General features: G+C 37.9%; 2 protein-coding genes across 3 annotated transcripts; both read right to left on the bottom strand.

Moving 5' to 3' along the window:
* Positions 1-3443: 3443 nt before the first annotated feature.
* On the bottom strand, positions 3444-16440 carry slc10a2 (solute carrier family 10 member 2). Its single transcript, XM_026376818.1, has 7 exons — positions 16370-16440; positions 7209-7799; positions 6487-6605; positions 6220-6308; positions 5921-6096; positions 5667-5824; positions 3444-4588 (listed from the first exon to the last, which is right to left on the bottom strand). The coding sequence occupies exons 2-7, from the start codon at positions 7604-7606 to the stop codon at positions 4395-4397; spliced, it is 1134 nt and encodes a 377-aa protein (XP_026232603.1). The 5' UTR covers positions 7607-7799; positions 16370-16440; the 3' UTR covers positions 3444-4394.
* Positions 16102-23836, bottom strand: gtpbp8 (GTP binding protein 8 (putative)). 2 transcript variants are annotated; one of them, XM_026376821.1, is made up of 9 exons: positions 23707-23836; positions 23001-23195; positions 22743-22896; positions 21831-21929; positions 21277-21407; positions 19617-19716; positions 18123-18241; positions 17535-17644; positions 16102-16464 (listed from the first exon to the last, which is right to left on the bottom strand). In XM_026376821.1, the coding sequence occupies exons 2-8, from the start codon at positions 23168-23170 to the stop codon at positions 17554-17556; spliced, it is 864 nt and encodes a 287-aa protein (XP_026232606.1). In that variant the 5' UTR covers positions 23171-23195; positions 23707-23836; the 3' UTR covers positions 16102-16464; positions 17535-17553. The 2 variants fall into 2 exon arrangements, with proteins under 2 accessions (XP_026232606.1, XP_026232605.1); XM_026376820.1 differs by lacking the exon at positions 16102-16464 and having other exon boundaries at positions 17336-17644.
* Between the last annotated feature and the right edge of the window lie 756 nt (positions 23837-24592).

Here is a 24592-nt window from a genome sequence, read left to right as displayed (position 1 = left end):
TGTAGTCTTGATGACTCTTTGAAGAGCCTTCCTCTCCGCCTGCCTCTGACAGTGATTCCTGTAGTGAAGATAGTCTCTATCAGCCTGGGTAAAAGCCTGGGTGAGAGGGCGACGATTCACTCCAGCTTTGCCGAGCTTCCTAATGAAGTATAGCTGGTGCTGAGCTTTCTTCACTGTGGCAGCTGTGTTCAGTGAGCCGCTCAGGTCAGATGTCACCTGCAAGCCCAGGAACTTGTAGCTGTCAGCCCCCTCCACTTCAGTCCCTTTGATGAACAGAGACTGCAGAGGGGGAGGGTTCTTCTAAAGTCTGTTATCATTTCTTTTGTCTTGTTTGTATTGAGGATTAGGTCGGTTTTCCTCTCCATAGACAAGAATGTCATTCATCAAGCTTCTGTAACCTTCCTCTAAGGATAAGGTCCAGGATAATAATAATAATACATTTATTTATAATGCACTTTACTAAACAAAGTGCTTCATATAAGAGACAAATACACAGGTAGCCCAACAAGACCAACTTGAGCAAGCTAAAATGTTATTAATGAAGTCTTTAAAATCTATCCTGAAACATACTGGCAGCCAGTGCAAGGAAGCTAAGACAGGAGTGATGTGCTCACATTTTCTTTTTCTAGTCAAGAGTCTTGCAGCTGAATTCTGAACAATCTGGAGCCAATTAATAGATTAATCCCATTCTCACCACATATGGCCTTTCAGTCAGGAAGTCCAGTATCCAGTTACAGGTGGCGTTTGGGACATCAATGTCTGCCAGCTTCTCAATCAGCCTGCAGATGATCCAGTGTGTGACCTCTAAGCAGCCCTGCAGGCTACCCTGTGCAAAGTCTAAAAAGAAACAACAGCAGCCAACCTCTGAGCTAGATTCTGGTACTCCCTGTTACACAGCAAAATACAGTAAGTCAGATATGACAAGTGCCTAAGCCTAAGCAACACAGTCCCTCTTTTTCCCCGCCTGGTATAATGTTACTATAATGTTAATACCACTCTGTCCCTTTAATTTTAGGGGTGGCTCCATTAAACACTGTTACATCCACCTTCTGGATAGTGTTGTGTCATCCGGGGAAGGTATGTACAATTAGTCCATAGGGCCATTCATTTCTTCTAGCCTGACTGTCTTTTAACAGTATGACATCCACTATCTCCACGTTGGGTTGGACTCCTTGCCATTTTTTCCTTGGCTGAAGTGTAGAAAGTCCTGATGTCATTTTTAGTATGGCAGTATGGGGCTGGCGTGTAGTTAGTTTGGATTTTCCCATGCAGAATCCTACATGAACTCCTCATTAAATGCCCTGAGAGAGCAAATGCATCTGCAAAGTCACACAGCTCTCTTATATATGTAGAGTGCAGTGAGTTTAGCTACAGTCCTGTGGACTTTAAGCTTCTAAATAATATGTGCAACTGTAGTTGTGTAGCTGCTTGGAGATGGTCTTATAGTCTTTAACTTTAACATTTTTGTCTAAACAACTCTCTCCTTAGCTTACTGTGGTCCATGTTGAGTGTGGTAATAATATCATACTTTATAGAGCCCCTTGGAGAAATTCAGACAGCTGCAGTAGATGACGGTACTACTGTGGGGTGATGGTGTCTTGTCCAAGGACACCTCGACATGAGGACGCAGGAATCAAACCAGTATGATAATACGAACCCTTTATCCTTTTAAATAGGCAGACTGACTGATTACATCTCAGCAACCATTGTGGATTTTTCCTACTTTAACAGAAGGGTACCAACAATTTTTTTCCATTTGTGTATTCTCATTGAAACTAATCTGGACAGATTAATATATTAATTGAATATATAAATATTTTTTATTTTTCTCAAAACAATTTCAAGCCTACTTCAAAGTGTTATTGGTCTGTCTGTCATAAGTAGTCCTCATTCAGAGTCTTGTCTGAAAATATCACAAATAGTTGAAAGCAAAACTCATTCACTCTCACTCCCTCATCGAACATACATTCTTACATTTGTAGATATGTTTCACATATAGCAAGCTTTAAATAGACACAAATACGACAAACCACAGAATTTTATTACATATAACATTTATTCCCTACTGGACTATAAAAACACAGATTTGGTGTCTGCCAAATCTTTGAATCACTACTTATCATGTCTTTCCATCTTATTTACGCGTAATTGTCCAGCAGATGTCACCAGCGAGGATGCAAATAATTGTTTGAAGAAATTGTCTCAGTTGGTTTAAAGCCTCAGAACGCCTCGTCTCTGTCATCACAGGGAATAATGGAAAGTCTTAAATGGAACAACAGCAGCCAACTTCTGAGCTTGATTCTAGTACTTTCTGTTACACAGCAAACTATGGTAAGTCAGCACAAACAGCAGCTTGAATGCTGCTAGAAAACTCTGTCTATCTTCACTGCACACTACTGTGTGTTGTTTCCAACCCCCTGCTCCCATTCATTACCAGGCGAGTGCAGTTCATCTATTACTAGATCATAGTAGGACGTCAGGCCTGTCCAGCTCTCCTGATGTAGTGGTCTGTGTCCTGGAATTACCTCCATACTCTTGAGACTGTGCTGGTGTCATACATTACTTTCTGGCATAATTACATAAAATCTGTGTTAGATTGCAAACTGTTCTCATACCTGACTGTCAGGCAAGCCTGTGGTTTTGTTCTTTATTATTATGTGTTTATTTTAAACCTTCATCACCATCATCGTACCTGTCACTATGGGTTGATGTAATATATGTTGGTACAAGCATTTGTGAAGTTACTGTTAACAGACGTATGCTGTTAGCTTAAAGTTTCGGCAAATCAAGCCAACTCCCATCCCGTACATTGCCCCTCCTAAGAAAAGTCACACACTCTAATATTTCGTTGGACCACCTTTAGCTTTTGCCATGTCACAACATTTATTTTTTATCCAGAGTTGCATTCATTTTTTTCTTGTTTTGATGTGCAAAGTCTTCTCCTGTACATCCCAAAGATTCTCAATAGGGTTAAGGTCTGGACTCGGTGGTGGCCAATCCATGTATGAAAGTGATGATACTGTTGTTTAAGAAATGAAAAGCTACTCACTGCATCAGTTAGGATTAAATAACTTGTTGTCAGCTGAAACCTAATCGTCCATGCAGTAATTATCCAATGGGAGGCTCCTACCTATTTGCTTAGTTAAATCCTAGAAACCCAACAGTTACACTGGATGTCTTTTTTTGACCAAAGTTTTGTCTTTGGTCACAACATGTAAAACAACTCTCTTTCTGAGGTTTTGTCTTGCTTTTGCCACTCCATTGCACCAGTTGTCATTTTAATTTGCACCAAAGAAGGTGAAATGATACACAACCACTTTTGCTTCCTGAATGGACAGATTAGGCATTTCTTAATGATTGTACTTTGTTTCTGCACATTCGTGACAAGACAAGCATTAAAGAGATACAACGCAAAAAAACATCATCATAGTATGATAGTTGGCTTTAATCTATTAAAATACGGTATATAAAAGTTGCACAATTGATTCTGTGTTTGTTGCACACAAATAAATTACTGTTAATGTATATCTTAAATATTAGGGTTAAAGTGCTGGCTTACACAGAAAGAAGCACAGAAAAATGGAGCATTTCAGTCTCAGAACATCACAAGCATAGTCCTCCTAGTTAAGTACCTTACATCTCTTTATTTATTAGTATAAAAGTATACAATTTAGAGGTGATAAAATAAAAAAAAAAAACAATATATTTGTATTGTGGCTTGAAAATGCAAAGCTAGTCAGTGATAACCACTGATTCTACACCTATGTGAGAATAAGGATTTTGAAAAACATAACTTTTTAATATAAAAAGAATCAAACTCCAGTGCATTTGGCATGTCAGTGTGTGAAACACTGTCAGAAGTGCACTTCTCATGTGACACAACTGTGCATCTTATCAGCTTCATTATGAATGTCATATTTGTATTTGGGTGTCTATTTATCTGTTCGGTAGAAAAAGTAGTAAATATCTGTATATGGTTATTAAGGTTAAGGTTGTGGTTAATCCATATTGACAGCATTAAACATTCAGTTTCAATTATAGATAAGATACAATGTCTTCAGCCTTTCTGCCAGAATATGCAGAGGAAATCTGTTTTAAATAATTAAATTAATAAATTAAAAGAAACGCACCTCAAAGCACCTCAAATCCTACATTATACTGTACAATTCTACAGAAAACAGCATAGCGTATTCGTCACTGGCCCCCTATGAAGTTAATGCTTGGCCTTACAATTGGGCCCCCCTGTTTGACTTTGTGGAATGGAGAACAGGACCTGTAGTGCACAGCTCTGGCCTGCAGAGAACAGCATGTGCCCACAGTTGATATGGGCTGCTGCTGTCAGTGGTGCTGTTCATACCAGTTGTCCAGAGTCTGTGGTTTGCAGGGTTGGACTGTCACAGCTGGGTGTTCTTGTCAGTGCCATTCCCCTTCTCTTCGCTGTTGCCATTCTCATCAAACTCAAAGGCTTTATTTTCCACTGCACCGCCCTTCTCATTTTTTGGGTCACCGTCACCAGCTTCCACTGACAGAGCCCCGCAGTCTGCATCAGTGGAACCACGGCCGCATGCCTTTTTATATGCCTGGTAGCCTGCAGAGGAAGAAACACTCGTCAGTCCTCTACGTGTGTGGTATTTATAAAAGTATAAAATACTGAAATGGCGTTTTGATGCATTGGTCCTTTTTTTCAGACAGTTTTTTGTGTCTTGTCAGTATAGTTCCCTCGAGACGTGTGTGCTCCTCCTCAACCTCAGTCTCAGTAAGTACTGGCACTAGATGTATTCACTTCTGGTTGTAAAATGAGCCATTGTCATTTAAAAAGCAGGAGGGTCAGGAAATAGTATGGGCAGGGTTGCAAACATAAGCTAACAACTATGGTTTGTGGCTAGCAACAGTATTTTACAAGCTTGCAGATTATACAGCTTGTTATCAGATACTTAAGCATCTGATAACAAGCTGACCTTGATTGTAAGAAGATAACCTAGACCTTTGCCCTTATGCTTAAATTAGCTACACAGCATCCTTCATTTTGCTGCTGGTACAATTTTACCACATTCAAATAGAGGTAAATTGAAGATAAACTAATATGTAACCAAGAGTAAAGTCTGTACAAAAAAGGGATAGATAGACAAAGAGTGTTTGCCTAAATCCTCAGAAATTAGAGTCTACAAATGTTCCAGCTTAGAACTTTTATATGCACCAGTTCTTCAGTATCATGGTTGAGTAGTTTAAGCTCTTCACCACCAATGAGTAACTAATCACCAAGAGGTGTATTAGATGGTCCCTGCTATTTGGGATGTCCCCAGATGTGCCTCTCTGGAAAACTCACAAGTCCCTTTACAAAACCCAATAGAAACTGAACCTTCAGTCTGACCACACCCTGTGCAATGATGCGCAGCTATTAAAGTTAAGTTATATACGCATAAATGTAACTTTTAAATGAAAAAAGAGAAATTTGATAACAATCTATCAATCGAAAATCTGATGCGCTGGGGAACACCAGCGCTAATTGAAAAGCCAAGGAAAAAATCTTTTCACAGCAGGATAAAAATCTGATGATTTAAATATCTGATGCTGTTCCTCTACATCAAAAAAACTGTAGGAGCTGATTGTATTTGTACAAAATTGCTATCATCCAGTGTCTCTGTGTCTGCCAGGTAAACTCTTACTTCCCACACATGTGACTGCCACAACTAGCTGGAAGATGCTGTAGATGAGGGGGAATGCAAACATGACTTCCAGCTCAGCAGCGCTGAAGGACAGCTGGACAATGGTGCTACACAACTGAGAGTTCTGGAAACCCGTCTCCAATGCAATGGTTCGACACCTGTATAAAGAAACATGATAAAAAGTCACTAAAATCTGTGAGTATAAGTGTTTCTTGATTCAGTGTACCAACAGTACTACAACACTTTCACCCTACCTGTACCAGGGTTGACCCACAAAGCGGGCTAGAATGAACCCCAGGCCGAATCCAATAAAAGGGTAGATAGTTCCAATAATCCATAGGGAGGGAGCAATGTTCCAGGAGGATTGGTAGAGAATTCCTCCAACAACAGCTATGACAACAATGAGGCCAAAGCCTACAATGGATCCCACCTGTGCACAGCAGACTTATTAATTAAAACTGAATATTTGTTGAGATATACCTATGATAAATATTAATGTAAAACAAATCACTTTCACTGAGTAAATGATTTACATGTATGCAGTTATTCCTACCTTGAGGACCTTTTTTGCCACATTGGGCCACCTGCGTTTAAAATACATTCCCACTGCAATTGGGATAAGAAGAGCTGCCAAAGTGATACCTGAGAATACACACATTTAATTTAATCACATGCATTTTTAGGATTATACAAATCAAAATAAATGTATATAATGTTTTTACAAATGTGATTATGCAGCACACTAACTCAAGTACAATCACACGACATGGAGCTATTGTACAGTTTTTACAGATGTATGGACTATTAATTAAATACTGACCAATACTGTCATATGGGATCTGGATGGTATCAGCAGAAGTCCAGACAGAGGTGTAAATGAGCAGACAGAGAGGCATCATCCCCAAAGCCAGGATGGAGGAACAAGCAGTCATACTGATACTGATGAGGGAAAAACATAGACAGTGTGTTGGTCAAACAAGCTCCTCAAATTTTATTCATGCGGGTATCAGTATTTCCTCTGGCACTACAAAACATAAGGATAATTCACAATGCTGTGTCAGTTTATGAAGCTCAGACCTAAAACAAACTTTAACCCAATCTTTTATGCACATATGGTATAGTACCTAAGAATAATTCCTCACATAGTCCACATGACTTGTAACACTGGAGAACACTGTAGAGTTTTTAATTTTAGTTAGGTTTAGGCAACAATCACGTGGTTAGGTTTAGGTCACAAAGTATGAAAAACAAGTCCAAAACTCTACCCTAACCTTAAGTTTAGGTGACATAGATATATTGCTACACTAAGGCAACAAAGGCAGTTCAGTTTAGTTTAGAGAAATGTAGTGATTTCCTCCTAATCCAGACCATCAATTTACTAAGTCTGTGAATACTTTGTTACTGTACAGTATATACTACATAATTGTGCTGAAAACTAGGAATATGAAATGAAAGTAGAAATATTTAAAGCTAGACACTTAGTCCATTAACTAGCATTAGATGAGCCTGCCAACCAGCTGGTCAGACTAGCAGAGTTCCTACCTGAGGTCCATGTCTCCATCCAGCCAGTAGCAGATTATGTTAGAGCCAGAGCCTCCAGGACAGCAACCCATGATGATGATGACAACAGCCTGTACTGGCAGCACACCAAAGGCCAGCGACAAGGCAAAGGCTGTGAAAGGCATAATGCCAAACTGGCAAAGGAAGCCAATGAAGATGCCCCAGGGTCTCTTAATGTGGCCCCACAGCTTATCGGCTTCAACAGTACAACCCATGGAGAACATAACAAAGGCGAGCATTACAGTGAGTACTGTGCTCAACACCAGGCTCAATATTTCATTGAAGTTACTGGGGGGTACGAGGCAGTTCTTGCCTGAACAGACTGTGGCAGCAGAGTCGCAGACAACAGGCACAACAGTTGTTGCCATGGATGTAGACATTGTAGCAATTCTAATGGAAGATAAAATTCAGAAAATCAGTGCCTCCTAATTAGAGGGAAGATTTTCCTCAAAGCTCCCAATGCTTTGAGTCCATGAGACAAGTCCAGCTTCTTCTTCTGTGAGACGATATCCAAGAAGGTGACAGTGACAATGAGAACTGTCCAGCTGGCTGGTCTCTTTATGCCTTAGCCACCTAACATCATGAGGGCAACAAGGTTAAAAAAGAAAGAAAAATCAAAAATTAACCAATGCACAGTATTTTATGGGGTCAGTGTTCAGAAGCACATGAGCATAAAAAGACAATCATTCTGAAATGTGAAATGCAATTGCACCATTGCTACAACTTTTATTGCCCTTTGGCCTCTTAAAACTTTATTGGATTCTATGCAGCATCATCATGGTACGCTGCCAGTATGGAGGAAGATGCTTGTTCTCAGAGATGGGGCACACCCTGTAGGCACAAGGTATTGTTTATATAATGTCTATAAAAAATACGCCGATCTTAAGTGTATGAGTCAGATTTTTTAACACTGATCAATAGAAAAGTTGTTCATGTCAAATTATAGCCAAATAAAATTAAACCATATAAATTATCTCAATTTTGTGATACAGAATAAATGAGAATGTACACAAGTAATTAAAATTAACATTCAAGATGTTTGTAACACTGTATGCAATTTTGGGAAGCATATATGAAAATTCCCAAGGCACTGAAAATCCAAATGCTGAAAGGTGCCAGGGCACAGTTTTACATTTAGAAATAAACTGCATTGGTGTGAGCGGACACTGGCTAAGTTACAGCTGCCAGTGACTGACATGAAAGACACTGCTACACCTTTGCCCAGGTGGTTCACCAGTCACTGTCTACCTGCTTTATTTAATTTAATTCTGTCCAATGATTACTTTGTGAAAATCTATTAAAAGAAATAGTTGTAATGGAAAACAACACTAATGTTCTGTAAAGAGAAAGTCCAGGCTTCAATTCAATCCAGAATATGTGTTTTGCTTAATATTGTGAAGAACACGTCAAAGCTAACAGTGTATAATGAATAATGTCAGTAAAGTATAAAGTTGAGTGTTTTTATAGGATTCTAAGATGAACATGCTGCACATGCCAAGTGTACAAAAGTGTGGCAAAGAAAAGTCATTATTCCCGTGCATCATAAAGTCGTAAAGCTAAGTTGCAAAGTGCAGATTGTTCATCGTCCAACTATATAAAATTGCACCGGAAAAAATAACAACAAAACAAAAAATACTGAATGTTCTTACCTTCCCACGGTCCTACTGGAGAGTTACTTTTGTGTCTGCCTCTTTTAATGCTCTAGGCAATGCTTAACTTTAAAGTTAAAGGACAACCAGCCAACACCTATTTAAGGATATTTTATTCAAAAATAAAAGCCAACATGTTGCTGCATACTACATAAAGTAATAGTGTATGTAGAGTCTGAACAATCACGAACATTAGAAGGCTCCCCATCCATTAATCACACTTTGTTATTTTTCAAGATGTAAAGCACTAAACTGATCTGTACAATTAAATGGTGTTGTACATTGTCTGCAATAAGCACAAGATTTATGACACATAAAATGTTTTGTTGAGACTGTGCCAAGAACATTCAGGTACACTGAGGATGTTCTACACTGTACCACGGAATCTGTGGTATTGTTCAACTGGATTTAACTTGGCTAACTAATCTTGCCAAGGCGAGCTACAGTTTATTGTCCCGAAAGACTGCGCTGGTCAACTATTAGAGACTCTGTGCTGAGACTCTTTAATTAGGTAAACAGACATTCTATGGGATGTACTGTATGTCGTGCAACAAAAGACAGCCCTCGGTGTTTTTTAATACAATGTTTATTATAATTCTGCTTTTTAAAGAAGTATACAACTCTCAGTGAGAGAAAGTAGCCCAATTGCTTATTTTTCTAGGCTCTTTTATTAAATCTACTGACACACTGACTGCAGGACTGAGGACATACCTGTGCATGTCATGTACATACATTTGGATGATGACACCATTTTCTTAATTGTGGCTTCATATCACGTTGGATTTAAAATGAAACATTCAGTGTGTGTTAAAGGTGTTAAACTGTTGCAAAATGTTTGTTGTTACAAAAATATTGGATAAACTATGTAGGAAATGCAGTCTTTCATCTGAAGTCTAATACTGATAGATACCCACAGCTGCTGCGTTCAGTGATGCTCTGCCAGGTCATTGCTACATCTGACTTCAGTTCCTGTTTGTTTTTGGGCTGTTTTCTTCAACGTTTTCTCTATGGCAGGTGAAATGCAGCAGGGTGATTGGTTTGGCCATTGCAGAATTATTAATATTCCATTTTCTCTTTTGGCTTAAAGGTCGAACAGTTATATTGTTGTATGTGAACATGCAAAACACAGTTCAATAGATTTTGTAGCATTTAGATCAATCTAAGCAGATAGCAAAGCCATAATATCCATGCTTAACACCTAAACAGTGTGTTTGGTGTTTACCAGTGAAGTGCGGTGAAGTCTTAATTATTGACTTTGACATACATTTACAGTACTTTTCAGAGGGTGTTGTCAAGAGGTTTGTCTTCCCAAGGGAAAGAATTTGTCTGTCATCTACAAAATTGTTGCAGTCTTCTGGCCTCTTTGATGTCCCTGAGCCTAGCAGCAAGTTTTTTTCTTTTAAAGAATGTACCAAATAATTAATTTATTTACACCTAATATTTTTGCTATCTCTCTGATTGATTTGTTTTTGTGTTTCTGCCTATTGATGGCTGCTTTGCACTTCACTTTATCTGCACTTCACTTTATCTGCATACATGTAAATCAACTAATGAGGGAACAACGTACAACATACAACTGCCACAGAACAGCTGATTTTTGAACCACAAAAATTGGGAGTCTATGAATATAAATGGCTGCGATTCAAATGTTATTAATACAAAAATATTAATCTCATTAAATCTGACAGTTTTTAATTTAAAAATAAATAATCCCTTCTTGACCATTATGCGGTCCATTGTGGCACCTTAAAGAACAAAAACTATGAAAATTGTGTCTTTGTCCAAATCTATATTGACCTGTTTGTATTATAAAGCACATTATCCTGAGTGTAATTTATATGTGCTGAGATCATACTGTAGTGTAGCATTTCCATGAAACAGCAGTAAAAGGAATGAAAAATACTGAGATGCTCGCAAGACAAGAAACAGTCCAGTTAACAAAGCTGTTTCGGGAAGCAGAATGACATGCCAAGAGAAAACTTGGCACAGAAAAATAGTTTGCATACAGCAAAAGTGCATACAGTCAATCGAGATACAGAGAAAGTCGGTTTAAAGACATTATTATTACAGGCATACAATGGAAAGTAGTACATCAATAATATCCTAAAGAATAAATACGTATAAAATCACTTAAATTTGTGTAATTTGCCCACATTACATCTAAGCACTAAATGCGAAGGAGTAAAGGAGTTACAGGAGTTGCATAAAAAGCTCACACCACAGTGTATTCCTTCAATAAGTTAACTCCCTAACCACATCCCGAAATTGGCCCATGCCAGAAACTAGAAAGCTCCTGATTTATCTATGGTCACCCTGACATTTTTATTCTTTGTACTTATTCAACTCACTTTGTTATTTTAGCTCTTATAACTTTGACTACGATACTTGTTTTAATTACAGTTTGATTACATGAGACAACGTGTTATTCAATTTCCACCTCACTTGCTTTCACAGTTTAACTTTACAGTATTGTCACTAGTATAAGATGAGGTAACAGAGTGTGCATGTTAAAGATTAAAGATGAATGCTGTGGCAGGCGGTTACCCTTCCAGCCATTAACAGATTACTGTGCTCTTCTGTAAAACATCAAACCTCCAATTGAAATAACAAAAAACTAAAATTCAATAAAACTAAAGTTTGTGTCTTTTCACTGACCAACTTCAATGCATTTTTGTACATACTGGCTAATTCAGAGTTGGATGTTGCAACACACTGAAACAAAATTGGGACAGAGTCAAATAAGACTAAAAAGCTTATCAAAAGTATGTAAATATGAAGTATGAAATATTTTAGAGAGGGAAACGGTATGCCATCATTAAGGCAATGATGATAATGCGGCTCATCGTGAAGAGTAGAATCAGACAATAATGACCACAGACTATAAAAGGTTTTATTTCCAGCAAAAAAAAAAAAAGAAAAAAAAAAGACAACAAACAAGAGACAACAACAAAACTGCTAGTATCCTCAGTGCCCAAATGGTTTCCACTGTGGAAAACATAGAAAGCTTTTTTTTTTAAACTGTAGATGCACAAAACGATGCACAACTTAACTCAACTATAGACTTTCAAGTCACTTTGGACAAAAGCATCTGTGAAATGAGTACATGCAACACATAGTGTACATCGAAACCAAACTTTACATTTCAATTGATGTGGACCTTATGGATATGGATAGAGGAATAGGGAAATATCTTTACATACAACCCAGCAGCAATCATTCCACTATTATGGAAGCAGAATTCAAAGACAACTTATAAGTTTAAAAGCTTAAGCTGTTCAAATCTGTGGATTTTATTAAGTAGTGGACAGTTTTCCAGTGAAACTGCAGCAATGAAAATAATCAATAATTAAATCATGTTTGCTTGTCATGGGTGAAGCTCTGTCATGTAATTTGTTCAGTTACTGGTGTGTTTTGTGGATAATGGGAGATCTCCATGCATTCTATGCTGCGTTGAGCAGCAGCACACAGAGCAACAACATTCGTTTTTATTACATCAATCTGTAAATTTAAAGTATTGCAACACATAATGCAGTCATAATGTATATGAATAAATGAAAGAACAGTGAACTTTCCAAAGAAAATAATTTAATTACCTTTGTTAAACTAAAATATCACATTATGAATGAATGCCAAAGCAAATATTACGCTGGACAAATTAATAATGCTGGTTATCTTAGGTTGAAGCAATGCATAGTGACTTGATATAGTGAGATCAATAAAGTATAACTGGCTTAAACTAGTCAAGACCAGCATCAACATAATGGGCAGAAGCCTGACTACACTAAAACTTAGACATTTAATTGAAACCTTTTAGTTTCTCTCTCTTGCAGGATAATTCATATTAGAATTTGTCTCAAAGAATATGGCATATGAATGCTTGTAAATTATGTGCTTTATTTTATTATTTTATTTATCTTTATTTAAGTTGACCATATAAGACGAGACCATTTTGGTTACAGTGTATGACATACATGACGAGAAGTGCATAGGACAATTTCATAAATCTAAATTCAGTCTTATTTTCAAAAAAATGTATAAATAGGTGTGTGTTGATTGTGCTGTACTTGAATGAGTAAGAAGATAACGCAACACTTATGGTAGCTAAGGAAGTCTTATCAGTCTTTATCTTTCGCAGCAGCTTTTATCTTTTCATCTCCATTGGACTTGTCCTTCCTTCTGGCCACAGTAAATTTTAAGAATCTTAGTCCTCCTGATGTGTGAAGGTTTGTGTCATCTCATGGCTGTTATCTTAGGTGATCTGATACCAGATAGCAATCTAATCTGATAGGGTGACATTTCACACTGTTTTCTGGCTCCACTGTCAAATAAGGAAATGTTGATAAGACAAGTTTTAGAAACTATCCCTCAGGCTAGCGTGTCTTTTATGTAACAAGAGGACTGAAGAAAAAAAAAAAAAAAAAAAGAAAAAGGATACAATAGGATGTTCGTACTCTAACCTTGAACCCTTACAGAGTAGCTTCTATAAAAGACGTTTATGACTTCATATCTACTGATGTACTATGCGTTCTCAACCTCCATCATTCTTCTTCCCATCATGGGCCCTGTTTTATTAATCTGCTAAACTAAATTTAGCCACTATAGTCCTGACCCAGAATTCTAGAAAGACATGCGGATACAGATGCTTAGGAAAATATCTTGTAGTTTAGTTGGTAAAGCACTTATTCCACAAACTGCAGGCTGGCTTGGCTCCTAGTTCTTTCTGGTCACAGGTCAGACCTTGCTCCGCCCGGGTGACTGAGCTCGTCACCCTATCTCTAAGGTTGTGCCCAGCCACCATGCAGAGGAAACTCATTTGCTGGTTGTGTCCGGGACCTCATCCTTTTGGTCATGACCCAGAGCTCATGATCATAGGTGAGAGTAGGAACGCAGATTGACTGGTAAATCGAGAGCTTAGCCTTTGGGCTTCACCACATCATCGACCACATTGTTGCTGACAATGCATCGAGCTGTCTGCCAATCTCAAACTCTATTTTTTCCCTTACTCTGGAACATGACCCCAAGATACCAGACCCCTATTCTCTTCCACTTTAGAGAGGGCAAGTCATATTTTTCCAGTCAAAAACTATAGCCTCTCACTTGAAAGTGCTGATTCTCATCCCAGCTGCTTCACAGTTGGCTGCAAACCACCCCAGTACACTTTTTAAAAAAAAATAATTTTGACAATTTTCATCTTTCTCTCACTCCGTTTTAAGGAAATACCAAAATAAAAGTGGTCCAGGTTACTGGGCAAACCTCAAATTAAAGATGAAGTGCAGTACAGGTACTAGAAACAGAAGAATGTACCAAATGCACCAAATGTTTTCATGTTCGTTCCATAATATTATGGTGTTATGAGTTGTTAGCTTTGTATTTTCTTCAATCACAGCAAATATCTTCATGTTGACTACATGTTCTGTATCTGTGCAATGACTGACAAATGTGTAACTGTGTGTGCAACAAAGCTTGTAAGCAGGCAGAGATTGGAGTGTTGCTCCATGTCCCACTCCAATTTTGCTCCAGTGCCATTCACACAACAAGCCTGGAGTGTGTTTTGACCCGACAAAGCTGGCAATTGAAGTGGGCGAACAGTGAGGAGCAGAAATTCTCACTGATCCACCACCGCTCTTGTGCACAATGTGAACTATCACGCTTGTAAATGTGACTGAATAAGATCTCTCAGACTGAGTGGCCAGTCGAAGCTGATCAAGCTTAAAGTAATACTAAATGAATAAATAAAATATATATTAATATAATCCAGAAATACCACTTTCTTCACTGGGTCCAAGATAATCTAAAAAAAGTTCTCTATGTTTAAATTTGCCATACTTTTTAAAAACACAATTTTACAAATTTACAAATTTTAATTATTTGTGAAATGGATGAAATTGTTTGTGAATTGCATAAAAATGTGTAAAGTAATCTGCAGGAAAATGCTAACAGCATGGCTTTGTAGTAGTGAAGTGTAGTGTAGTAAGTGGTCTACCAGCAATCCAGACATTTCGACCAACTAGAAATATTTGTTGCATCTAGAAACACAACATAGCAGCAGGGCAGCATGTATTTCTAGCTGTCAACCTGACCACCTTGCACTGCAACCAACCTGCATTGGGAGGATTTTCTAAAATATCAACCAGAATTTGTGAATCAACCTTTTTAAATTGAACTACTCAATTTCTAATTGTCTGTATATGCAGTTTTCAACAATGTCAAAGGGTTTTATATTGCTACGATGAGTTGAATACGTGTTTTATGTTCTCTTGCTCATAGGAATATAATAAACTTTAGTACTGTAAGTAAGTGGTTATACAGCATAATAAAACCATAAAAGCAGAAACCATTAAGATAAACCATGACATCAAATTTAAATTTTCAAGTTGGATAAAATTGATTGACTTGTTAAAAGCACAATATATGAAGCACTTGTGAAAGTGTGTTTTGAAATTTTATGGGTATGAAGAACTCATTGATACCAGTTTAATGCACAATAATGTTGTCGTTATGTACTGTATGGACTGTAAGGATCTCTGATATGCTAGTGTAAGAATAGAATTTGTCTAGTTCCATCAAAAATACCATGAACTCTCAAAAAATAGAATCTGTTTGACACACTGAGCAGACCACATCATTACAGAGTCCCAGTCATTCAACTTTATCAAGTTCTACAGATGGGAACTGTGGTTAACGTCCAGTTCTACACATCACTTCTTTACAGCAACAAGGAAAACAGTATTGCTGCTGCAATGTACTTTAACATCTGTTTAGAAATCATTTATAAACCTGGAAGACCCAATTACCCTGGCCGTTCAGATCCTGTGCTTTAAAAAAAAGTGCACATTGTCTAATAGGATCCTAAACCAACGGCAGTGGATGGGATTAGTGGCCTGTGCCAGGAATTTATTGGAACATTACAAAACCAACAAGCATTTCTATTTTAGAGTTTGTGCTTTAAACATCCTTTAGACAGGATTCAGACTTTAATCTCAAGACGTTTATTTTATTGTTCACAAAGAGACATCTCTCTGCTTCCTTTCACGTACGCACAGATGTAACATACAGTTCACATCTCGCTCCTTTTTTTTTTATGACTGAAGTTTTTTCAAGCCGCTTAAAGACCTTTGCCTTCAGACCAGAAGTCTTTGAAGCGTACTGAGTTCTTATGGGTTGATTGTCAGTAGAACAGTCACATGTGTGGTGGTAACTACTGTACCAATAAACAACATAATGCGTAAAAGATTTCAGTCACACCCACGTTTTTGACAAACGTGATGGTGACGCAAAAATTTATAGAGTAAGTCAGCTGAACAAGTAATGAATTGCCTAGTGATGTACACACAGTGTAGATCACACATTAGAAGTACACACAGATGTGTGAGAAAGTATTGATCAAGTACTGATTTCTTTTAAATGTATGTCAAAGTAAATGGTTTCCTGATCTTGAAAACAAAATGTAACATACAACAAAGGCAACCCAAGTAAACACAGACTACACAATACCTTTTTATGATTTGGTTCATTGTCTGGCTGCATAACTTAGCTGTGCTTGAACTTTGATCATCATGGACCACTGATCAGACGTCCTTAATATTTTCCTAGTAGAGAGGAGAAAGTTTTAGAAAATGTCCTTAGTGCAGTTTGTCTTTTATGTAACAGGCGGGCTATTAAATATACCATGAATTATATTAGGATTATTAGTTATAAACAACATAATATGTACAGCAAGTCACCCAGACCCTGAAGCAGCAAAGCTCCCCCTGACCCCCAAACTACCACCACACCTTACTGTGGTCATACCATTACTGTGGAATGCTGTGGTTGTCGTAAGACCCCTGTGTGCAGACTGCTTTCAAATCCTCTGTCCTTAGAAAATCCTCCCAAAAGATTCAAGGGTCATCAAGTTGTGTTTTAGCATAACAGAGACAAGCCTTCGTGTTCTTTTTGGGCTAGCAGTGTTTTTTGCCTCTCCCCCATGGACGCTATTTTTGATCTTTTTAATAGTAAAGTCATGAACAATGACCCTCAATAGAAACAGAGGTGTGTAAGTCTCCGGATGTTTTCCTTGCCTCTTGTGTGACTTCACAGATGAGTTGTTGCTGTGCTCTTGTGGAAATCTTAAAAGGCTGCTCAGTTCAGGTTCATTTTTTAATTTAGAGATTATGGTTCTCACTGATGTTCTTTCGAGTCTCATTCTATACTGATGAATTTTACCTCCATCCTTTTCTCTCCGATTGTGGCATGGATTGCTTGTTGGGACCCTTTAGCCAATTTAAATCAAAACTTCATAAAGAAGTTAGATAAGTAGATAAGTGGATTTAGTGTTCACAGGTCCACATATTTTTGCGCACGTCCAGTTAGTGTTTAATGCCTCTCCATCTAATTAGACGTTAGAGCCAAAGCCAGAGCCTCCAGAATGGACTGGTGCGGAGCCTTTCCAAAAGAATGACAGTTAAAGCGATAGCCAACTTCAGGTGTTCAGTTGTTTATTACAAAATAAATACATCTTCAGCTGATATTTAGCTGTGTCTATGGTGATCTTACAGTCGGATCCTCCCCCTCCACCTGCTGGATCATGTTTTCATGTCAACACAGAGCACTATCAAGTGTTCTGTGCTTCTATGAAAGAAAAAAAATCAAGGTCAATTGTATTGAGTCCAAACCTCACTCTCTAAGCTGGCCTCTCGTCAGCTTTGTGAAGTGTCCTTTAACCTGATGCTCCCTGTTACGTGAGCAATGAAACATCTTAGGAGGTAGATCCCCGAGAACTGGTGGGAGCTGTTGTAAAAAAACAAAAAACAAAAAGAAATGCATTTTAAAAAATGCAGCCAAAGAGAAATAGCCTCGAGATATTCATAAAATCATATGTTGACTGTACAAATAGAAGGCTGCCAATTCTGCTGCGGGTCAGCAATCCAAGTGGTTAGAAACCACCAAGACGTCTTCTTAGCAAAGGAAACAGATTAAAATCCTTCCTGTTCATTCCTTCACGGTTTCCTTAAGTGTTGTGTGGTTAATAAGTTAACTGTCAAATCAAAAGACTAATCTTAATTCTTTTCTTACTCTTCTGTCACTTTCACTTTATTTATCTCATCTCTTGATAACCCTGCTCACGTCAAATCCAACGTGGACCTGGACAAAAAGCAATACAAAGAAATGCAATGAATTGGTGCTAGATTTGAACTTTTTTGTCTACATTTAAACTTAAATCATTCATCATTTACTAAAAATTAGAATGAGGAGATGAGACTCTCACCTGACCAGAAATGGCTGAGGGAAGCAGCTGGTGGTTTGTGTTTTAACCACATCCTGAAGATTAAGCAAGTTTGTCAGCAGCGAACCATGTCCACATTTGTCAATCTTGGTCACCACCATCTGCACGACAACATTTTCCCACGTCACGCGCAACACACACATACAGAGTATTTTTTTAAGAACTGAAAGAAAATGGAGCTCTTAGCAAACACAACAGATTTGTCAGCAAATTCTAGAAAATCAGAACAGCTAATACTGTCGTCCTCACTGTGCCTTAATGTATTAATCAACTAATCCACAGCTCTAATGCACTAAGCCCATTTTGTGGGAGTGGATTTGAGCAAGCAAACACACACACACAGACAGACATTTTTGTATGGCAGTCAGTGTGAGGACACTCACTGACATAATGCATTCCCTAGCCCCCTACTGTCACTGAAGATATCACAACGTTTATAGTCATTTTTCAACTAGGACATCCCAAAATCCCACACTGTACATGAGCTTAAACATTGGTCATGTTAATTAATTTGTCAATTATGCAACTTTAGTATGTGGTTATCTGTATCATTTTATTAGCACATTACATGACGTCCACCATAATTTTGATGTATTCTCTTGACTCACCTTTTTAAATTACTACAATTTTTAATTGTATAAAGGCTTAGGTGGCCATTTTTCTATTGCTGCAAATTTAAAAAGCTTGTTTGGCAAGCCTGAATTCACTGCAAGGTGTTCCTAAAATAATAACTGAAGCCTGTCACTCACTACTAGAATCAAACATAGTTCTTAAGAGCAAACTTTTTCAAGCCATGAGCCGAGTGACCATTGCAACTCGTGCCTTCCTGGTTTTATTTTATTTCAGCAGTGAGCGCCAGTGAGAGTTAATCTTTGCTAAAAGCCGCACTGTCACAGCTTTAATAATGGTCAGAGCGTTTAATAACCCGCGAGCATGAATAATTGACGGCAGAGTGCGTAGAGAATAGTGGAGTGCTTCATTATAATGTCACAGCGGTAGCATTTCAGAGGGGACAGCAGTTTTTAAATAGCTGAGTGGGAGCGTTCAGCATTAATTCACTGTGGACATAATGATGAGGATTTGGAAGAAGAATAAGTAAAATATGCAAAGGAGGGGTAGAAGCTGGTTAGCATTAATGCTTACCACCTCCAGCAAATAGATGGAATACTTTTTCCTCCTCACCATTCTCTCTCTTTGTGTAAGCAGTTGCTTGTTTCTGAACTTATATTGTTACACTGAAGTTAAAATATGAAATCTGTTAGAAAACTATTTAATTTCCATATTTCCTGGTAAATTTTTCATAGACTAATCAAAAGCAACAATGATCAATAATTTGTGATTACAAGATGGCTCAAACACACTGTATTTAACATGAGGGAGATTCATTGACTCAGGTGTCTGACAATTCATTTAAGCATCATAATCAAACAGTAATTGTGATTACATGCATAAATTCAATAGATGTTTGTGTCGTACCACATACGGGCATCTTATTTCCTCGCACATCTCCAGGGCGATCAGGTCAGCCTTCTGAAGGCCGACACTGCCATCGACCAACAGGAACGTCCTCAAAAGGCTGAAACATTGCAGAGACATTAGTCAAAGCTTTACATGTAAGAAAGGCTGACATAACGGATGTGACAGAAATAAGAGCACAAACATTTACTGAGACACATTCAGATACAAAATTATTTGTTTTCTTTCTCTTACAGTATTTACCATCATGGCTCAGGTAGTAAATGAAGTTTAAAGGACACTGCAGTGATGACACAGCACCACCTTGTGGAGAAGGTCACAATCTGGATATAGTAAAGTGCATGCGGAAACTGTAGCCACCTGTCTGTAATTTGTAAAATGGTCCGATTTTTTTATGTGTAATATGTGACACAATCCAATGCACAAAAGGGCCTTATAAGTATGTTTGCATTTAGCTAATGCGATCTTGACAGGTTTTGTCCAACTCACACCTGACCCAACCCACTAGCATTAAGAACCGTGAACAGGCCCACTGCAGTCTAGGCTTTTAATGTGGTGGTGGACAGAGGGTCAGCATCGGAGCAGAAAGCTGCGACACACTGTGTTTGACAACACCTGTCAACATGGCCAGTATGCTCATGGCACCATGACGTTAAAACCACTAAACTATCTTATAGTCATGTTGGATTGCGATGTTATAAGATTCTGTAATGCAAAGTGACACTATGGCTAACTAATTTTGATTTTAGGCTCCACACGATGCTGTAATTATCAATTATGTAATGATAGATGTGATAGTAGCACTAGTGAACCTGTGCCTTTATGTTCACCTGCTACTCATTTGCATTCTAGCTGTGGCTCTACTCACAAGTTAATATGAATAATTCTTTTATCTGTTACAAATGATTTTTTCAGGCTCCCCATGGATATCCAACCCAGTGCAACACACTGATTCATGTGCTACACTGATTTGTATAGATGTGGATGTATTAAGAAAGAGCACAAATGTCTTAATTTATTCTGCCTGAAGTGAGAGAAAATGTGTCCTATTCTTCTTAAAACGCTTTTCAGATGTTTTCAACAGTGTTTTTCTCTCAAGACAAATCAAAGTCATGTGCTATAATCTATTGTCGCAGTAGTACATTGTTTATTAAATGTTAGACGGCCGGATTCTGTACTGAGTACAATGTTTCTAAGTGGTCTGGTTAATAAGTGATGATTTGTAAAGTTGCAGCTTTGTCTTTGTAAATCGTTAACGCCAAGATTTTTCATTTTATCAGCAATAGGTTGATGTATTGTAGAAAATAAATTAAAGCAAATATTACTTTCCCACAGCCAAATGATAATAACGTAATGCATCTTTCTGACAGAGTGATCTCTGGCAACACGAATAAACCTCACTTGCCAAAGAACCATTATAATGAAGGGAGTTCTTCGAAACGTCTGTAGTGTCCAAAGTCTTCTCAGTCTGACTCATATGATAAGATGCTTATTTAAAAGATAGATGGTTAATGAGAGTGGTACTATAGCACTGAAGACATCAATCTTATGAGTATGAGGGTTATTCATTCTCTCTAGTTTGTGCTGTAGACACACACTACTGTGTAATGTTGCTTTCTTCGGACAGATACTGTAGCTGGAGCCAAAGTGAATTTCTTACTTTTTCCTTGTAAAGAGGTATGGCTCCACCATATCCACAAAGTCACTGGGTGCTTTGTGTCCGTAGCCTGGCATGTCCACCATGGTGAAAGCTTTTCCAACTGTGAAGAAGTTCATCTTCTTTGTGTGACCCTAAAATGGGGAAAATACAGAGAGAACACACCAGCTCTCAAGAGATGTCAATGAAAACCAATGGGCTGAGTGATCAGAAAGTGGTTATCATCAAACCTTTATAACAAACCTATAGATCTTAGACTATATGATACATTAAGAAGTGTCCATCAAACCGGTCCAACTTGAGGTTGTGCTTTGATTAACGTAAAGTTTAAAGAACACAATCATTATTTAAATAAAAAATAATTATGTGCCAACACACTACATGTGTTGGCTTGAAGACTTTATTTAAAACAAATTAATCCACACTTTTTTTTACAGTTTTGTATACAACAAATGTAAAAAATAAAAAAACTTAGATTACAGCTATAATTTAATTTTCACCAAATGTGTACTTACTGTACGAGAAAGTCATACAGGATGTTGGTTAAGGGTACTCACTGGGGTTTTGGAGACTCTGACTTCTACCTCAGGAGTCAGGGAGAACAGGGCTTTGATGAGGGATGACTTGCCTACGTTGCTTCTGCCGATAAAACACACCTGGGAATACACACACACACACACACTGGTTGAAGTTCCTGTATGCTGCAAACATTCTGTCCTGGAAAATGTGCCTTGAGGGCCTCTCTTAAGGTTTTACTTCAGTCAACATTTTAAGCAGCACACCCTCTCGCTAAAACGGCTGCAGCGATTAGCTGCTATGCCTTTTCCGTTGCAATACCAATGACCGCCAAGTCCCACAGGACAAGACTCGAGCTCATCCATCTCTGACACAAGACAGATGGATGGAAGCTGGTGCTGCCAGTAAGCTACGAATACATCATCCTCTGACAGAGCAGAAAGGCAGAGTGGTGACTAAGACAGCATGCAAAAGAGAAACTGTGGTCCTGTCAACACAAAGTTCTATTTTAAGGCCTCTGGTGAACACTACTGTCCGTAAGGTTATAAATCTGTTAATTTATTATCAGGTATCAGCTCATGCTCAATTATGTATGAGGCTGCAGGAGGTAAAGAGACATTACGCTACATTTTTCACACACTAAGTGTCCATGCTTTGGGATGAGGAAGGACAATGTGATCTAAAACGTACTTCGTAATCTGTATCTAATTTTGTATTAACAGTAAACTATATGATATGAATGGAAACCTGTGTAAGCCACAAGCTGTATGTCTCAGCACTAAAAGTTGTGGCACACAGCCCAGCCGTGGAGTCGTCATAACTTAACCTGGAGCTTTAGTGCTCTCACCTGTTAATAAGGTGAGACGACCTGTGGCCTCTAGTTCCATCCAAAACACAAAGACCACACAAACGAAACCATAACTTTGTAAGAGCTTAATTAACTGTCCACTAACCTCTGGCTGTTTCAATGCAGGTACATGTTCCATTCTCTCTGCTGAGATGTAGTAGTTGATCTTATGAGACGGTGAAGAGTAGAAGAGTTTTTCTGCCTCAAACATGTCCTCTATGCTGGGATGAAAGAGCTGGAACTGTGTCCTGTCCACAGACCTGAAAATTAAAAACTTAACTGTAGATACTGTACAAAAGAGCTCAGATGGATGACAAATATATATGAATTCTTACATTACATATCTAAACACAGACTACAGCACCTGTCCAGGTAAGCCTCCAGCTCACTGAAAGGGTAAAGTAAGCTTTGGACTTTCTTTGGAGGAAGTGTTTTGGTTTTCTGCAGTGAGGCCAGTTTGTGAATGCTCCGCAGAGCAGTGGTGCAAACATGAGCCCCAGGCTGAAGCCACAGTGGAAGCTGGAGACAAATCATGATTCTCTGCAGATTTCAGACATACCTGCAGTGCAGAACAGGACAACGAGTGTCATCATTACTCATCATGTGCATGTGTGCAGCCACGTCCAAACAACACAGCAGCTTTGAACACATTAAAGATTATGCTTTCTTGGCAGCTCTGCTCAGTTAAAAGTTTATGATTAGCAGAATTTGATCATTTCAGAACATAGGAACTATTAAAGCTTCGCGAAATGAAACTAAACAGAAGGAAAACTAAATAATATAGAGGTGATTCCACTCATCATGAATGAGCTCTCTTAATATAACTAATTATTGAAGACAAATGTCAAATCTAGCAGTTAAATAACATCATCACATAATAACAACAACCTTACAACTTCGGCTTGTCTAATTAAAAAAACACTCGTACATAAAAAGTACTGTCATAAGGTCACTTAGTCTTGTCCCTAAACTGATTTGTTGTCAAGCTAGCTAATGAAATATTAGCATTAGCTTAATAAAATTTGCGATATAAATTAGTTGCACTACGAAATGCTCATTTCATGACTCACCTCAGTTCCAAAGTAAATCGATTCATTGCTTAATAGCGTAAGTTTGTTAAATTATAAGTGAACATTATGCATATCTGCTACATAACAGCTTTTCACAGGTCACAATGTTGAGTCCAGCGCTTTAACGACTCCGGCTGAAACAACTTACCATTGCTGAAGGTTCCGCTTTTAAATGTTTTTTTTTTTACCGATGACTTTTCACTACTTACCACTGTTTCACACGTTTAATTGTGTAATGTAGTCGCACAAATAACAAAATCAAACAACATTTCGCATATTTAAAATACCGCGGAGCCCAAGCAAATTAGAGCAATGTTTTTCTCTTATATATCCTACTTTAACTTATGAAGTTCTTTATGTAAATATGTAAAAACCCTTAAAACCAGACTTTTCTTCTCTGTTTCAACAAGAGACAGAGAAAATCACTTCTTCTTTCTTTAGGCTAAAACACATGTATAAGAATAAATAAATAAAGATACTAACTTCTTTCTCTACCTTGAATTGGTTATTGATTTTAATTCATTTCCTATAAACGTACTGTATATATGTATTTTAAAAATGCTACTGTGTAATTATTTTTATGTATTGTTTGAACTGTGCCTTGCTTGTTTTAAAATATATTAAACTGTTCAGCTGGTATGTTTTAAGTTAATAGAGCTGTTTCCTGCTAAACTTAAAGGAGCCAGTAGGTTGCACTATTACTTCTTGTTACACTTTTGTAAATCAGACATCAAGGAGACACACACCATCTTTAACTAAATTCAACATAATACAGCGACTTAACAACTGTAGAGAACAGTAGCGGTGGCTGTAATATATATATTTTTTTATTATATACAGTCTCTGCTTCCTTTTAAAACTAACCTCTTAAGAAAAAAAAAATCAA

This window comes from Anabas testudineus, chromosome 21 (genome assembly GCF_900324465.2).
Source record: "Anabas testudineus chromosome 21, fAnaTes1.2, whole genome shotgun sequence".
NCBI lineage: Eukaryota > Metazoa > Chordata > Actinopteri > Anabantiformes > Anabantidae > Anabas > Anabas testudineus.
Note: the sequence above shows the minus strand (reverse complement) of the source record. Positions and strands in the feature narration are given on the sequence as shown.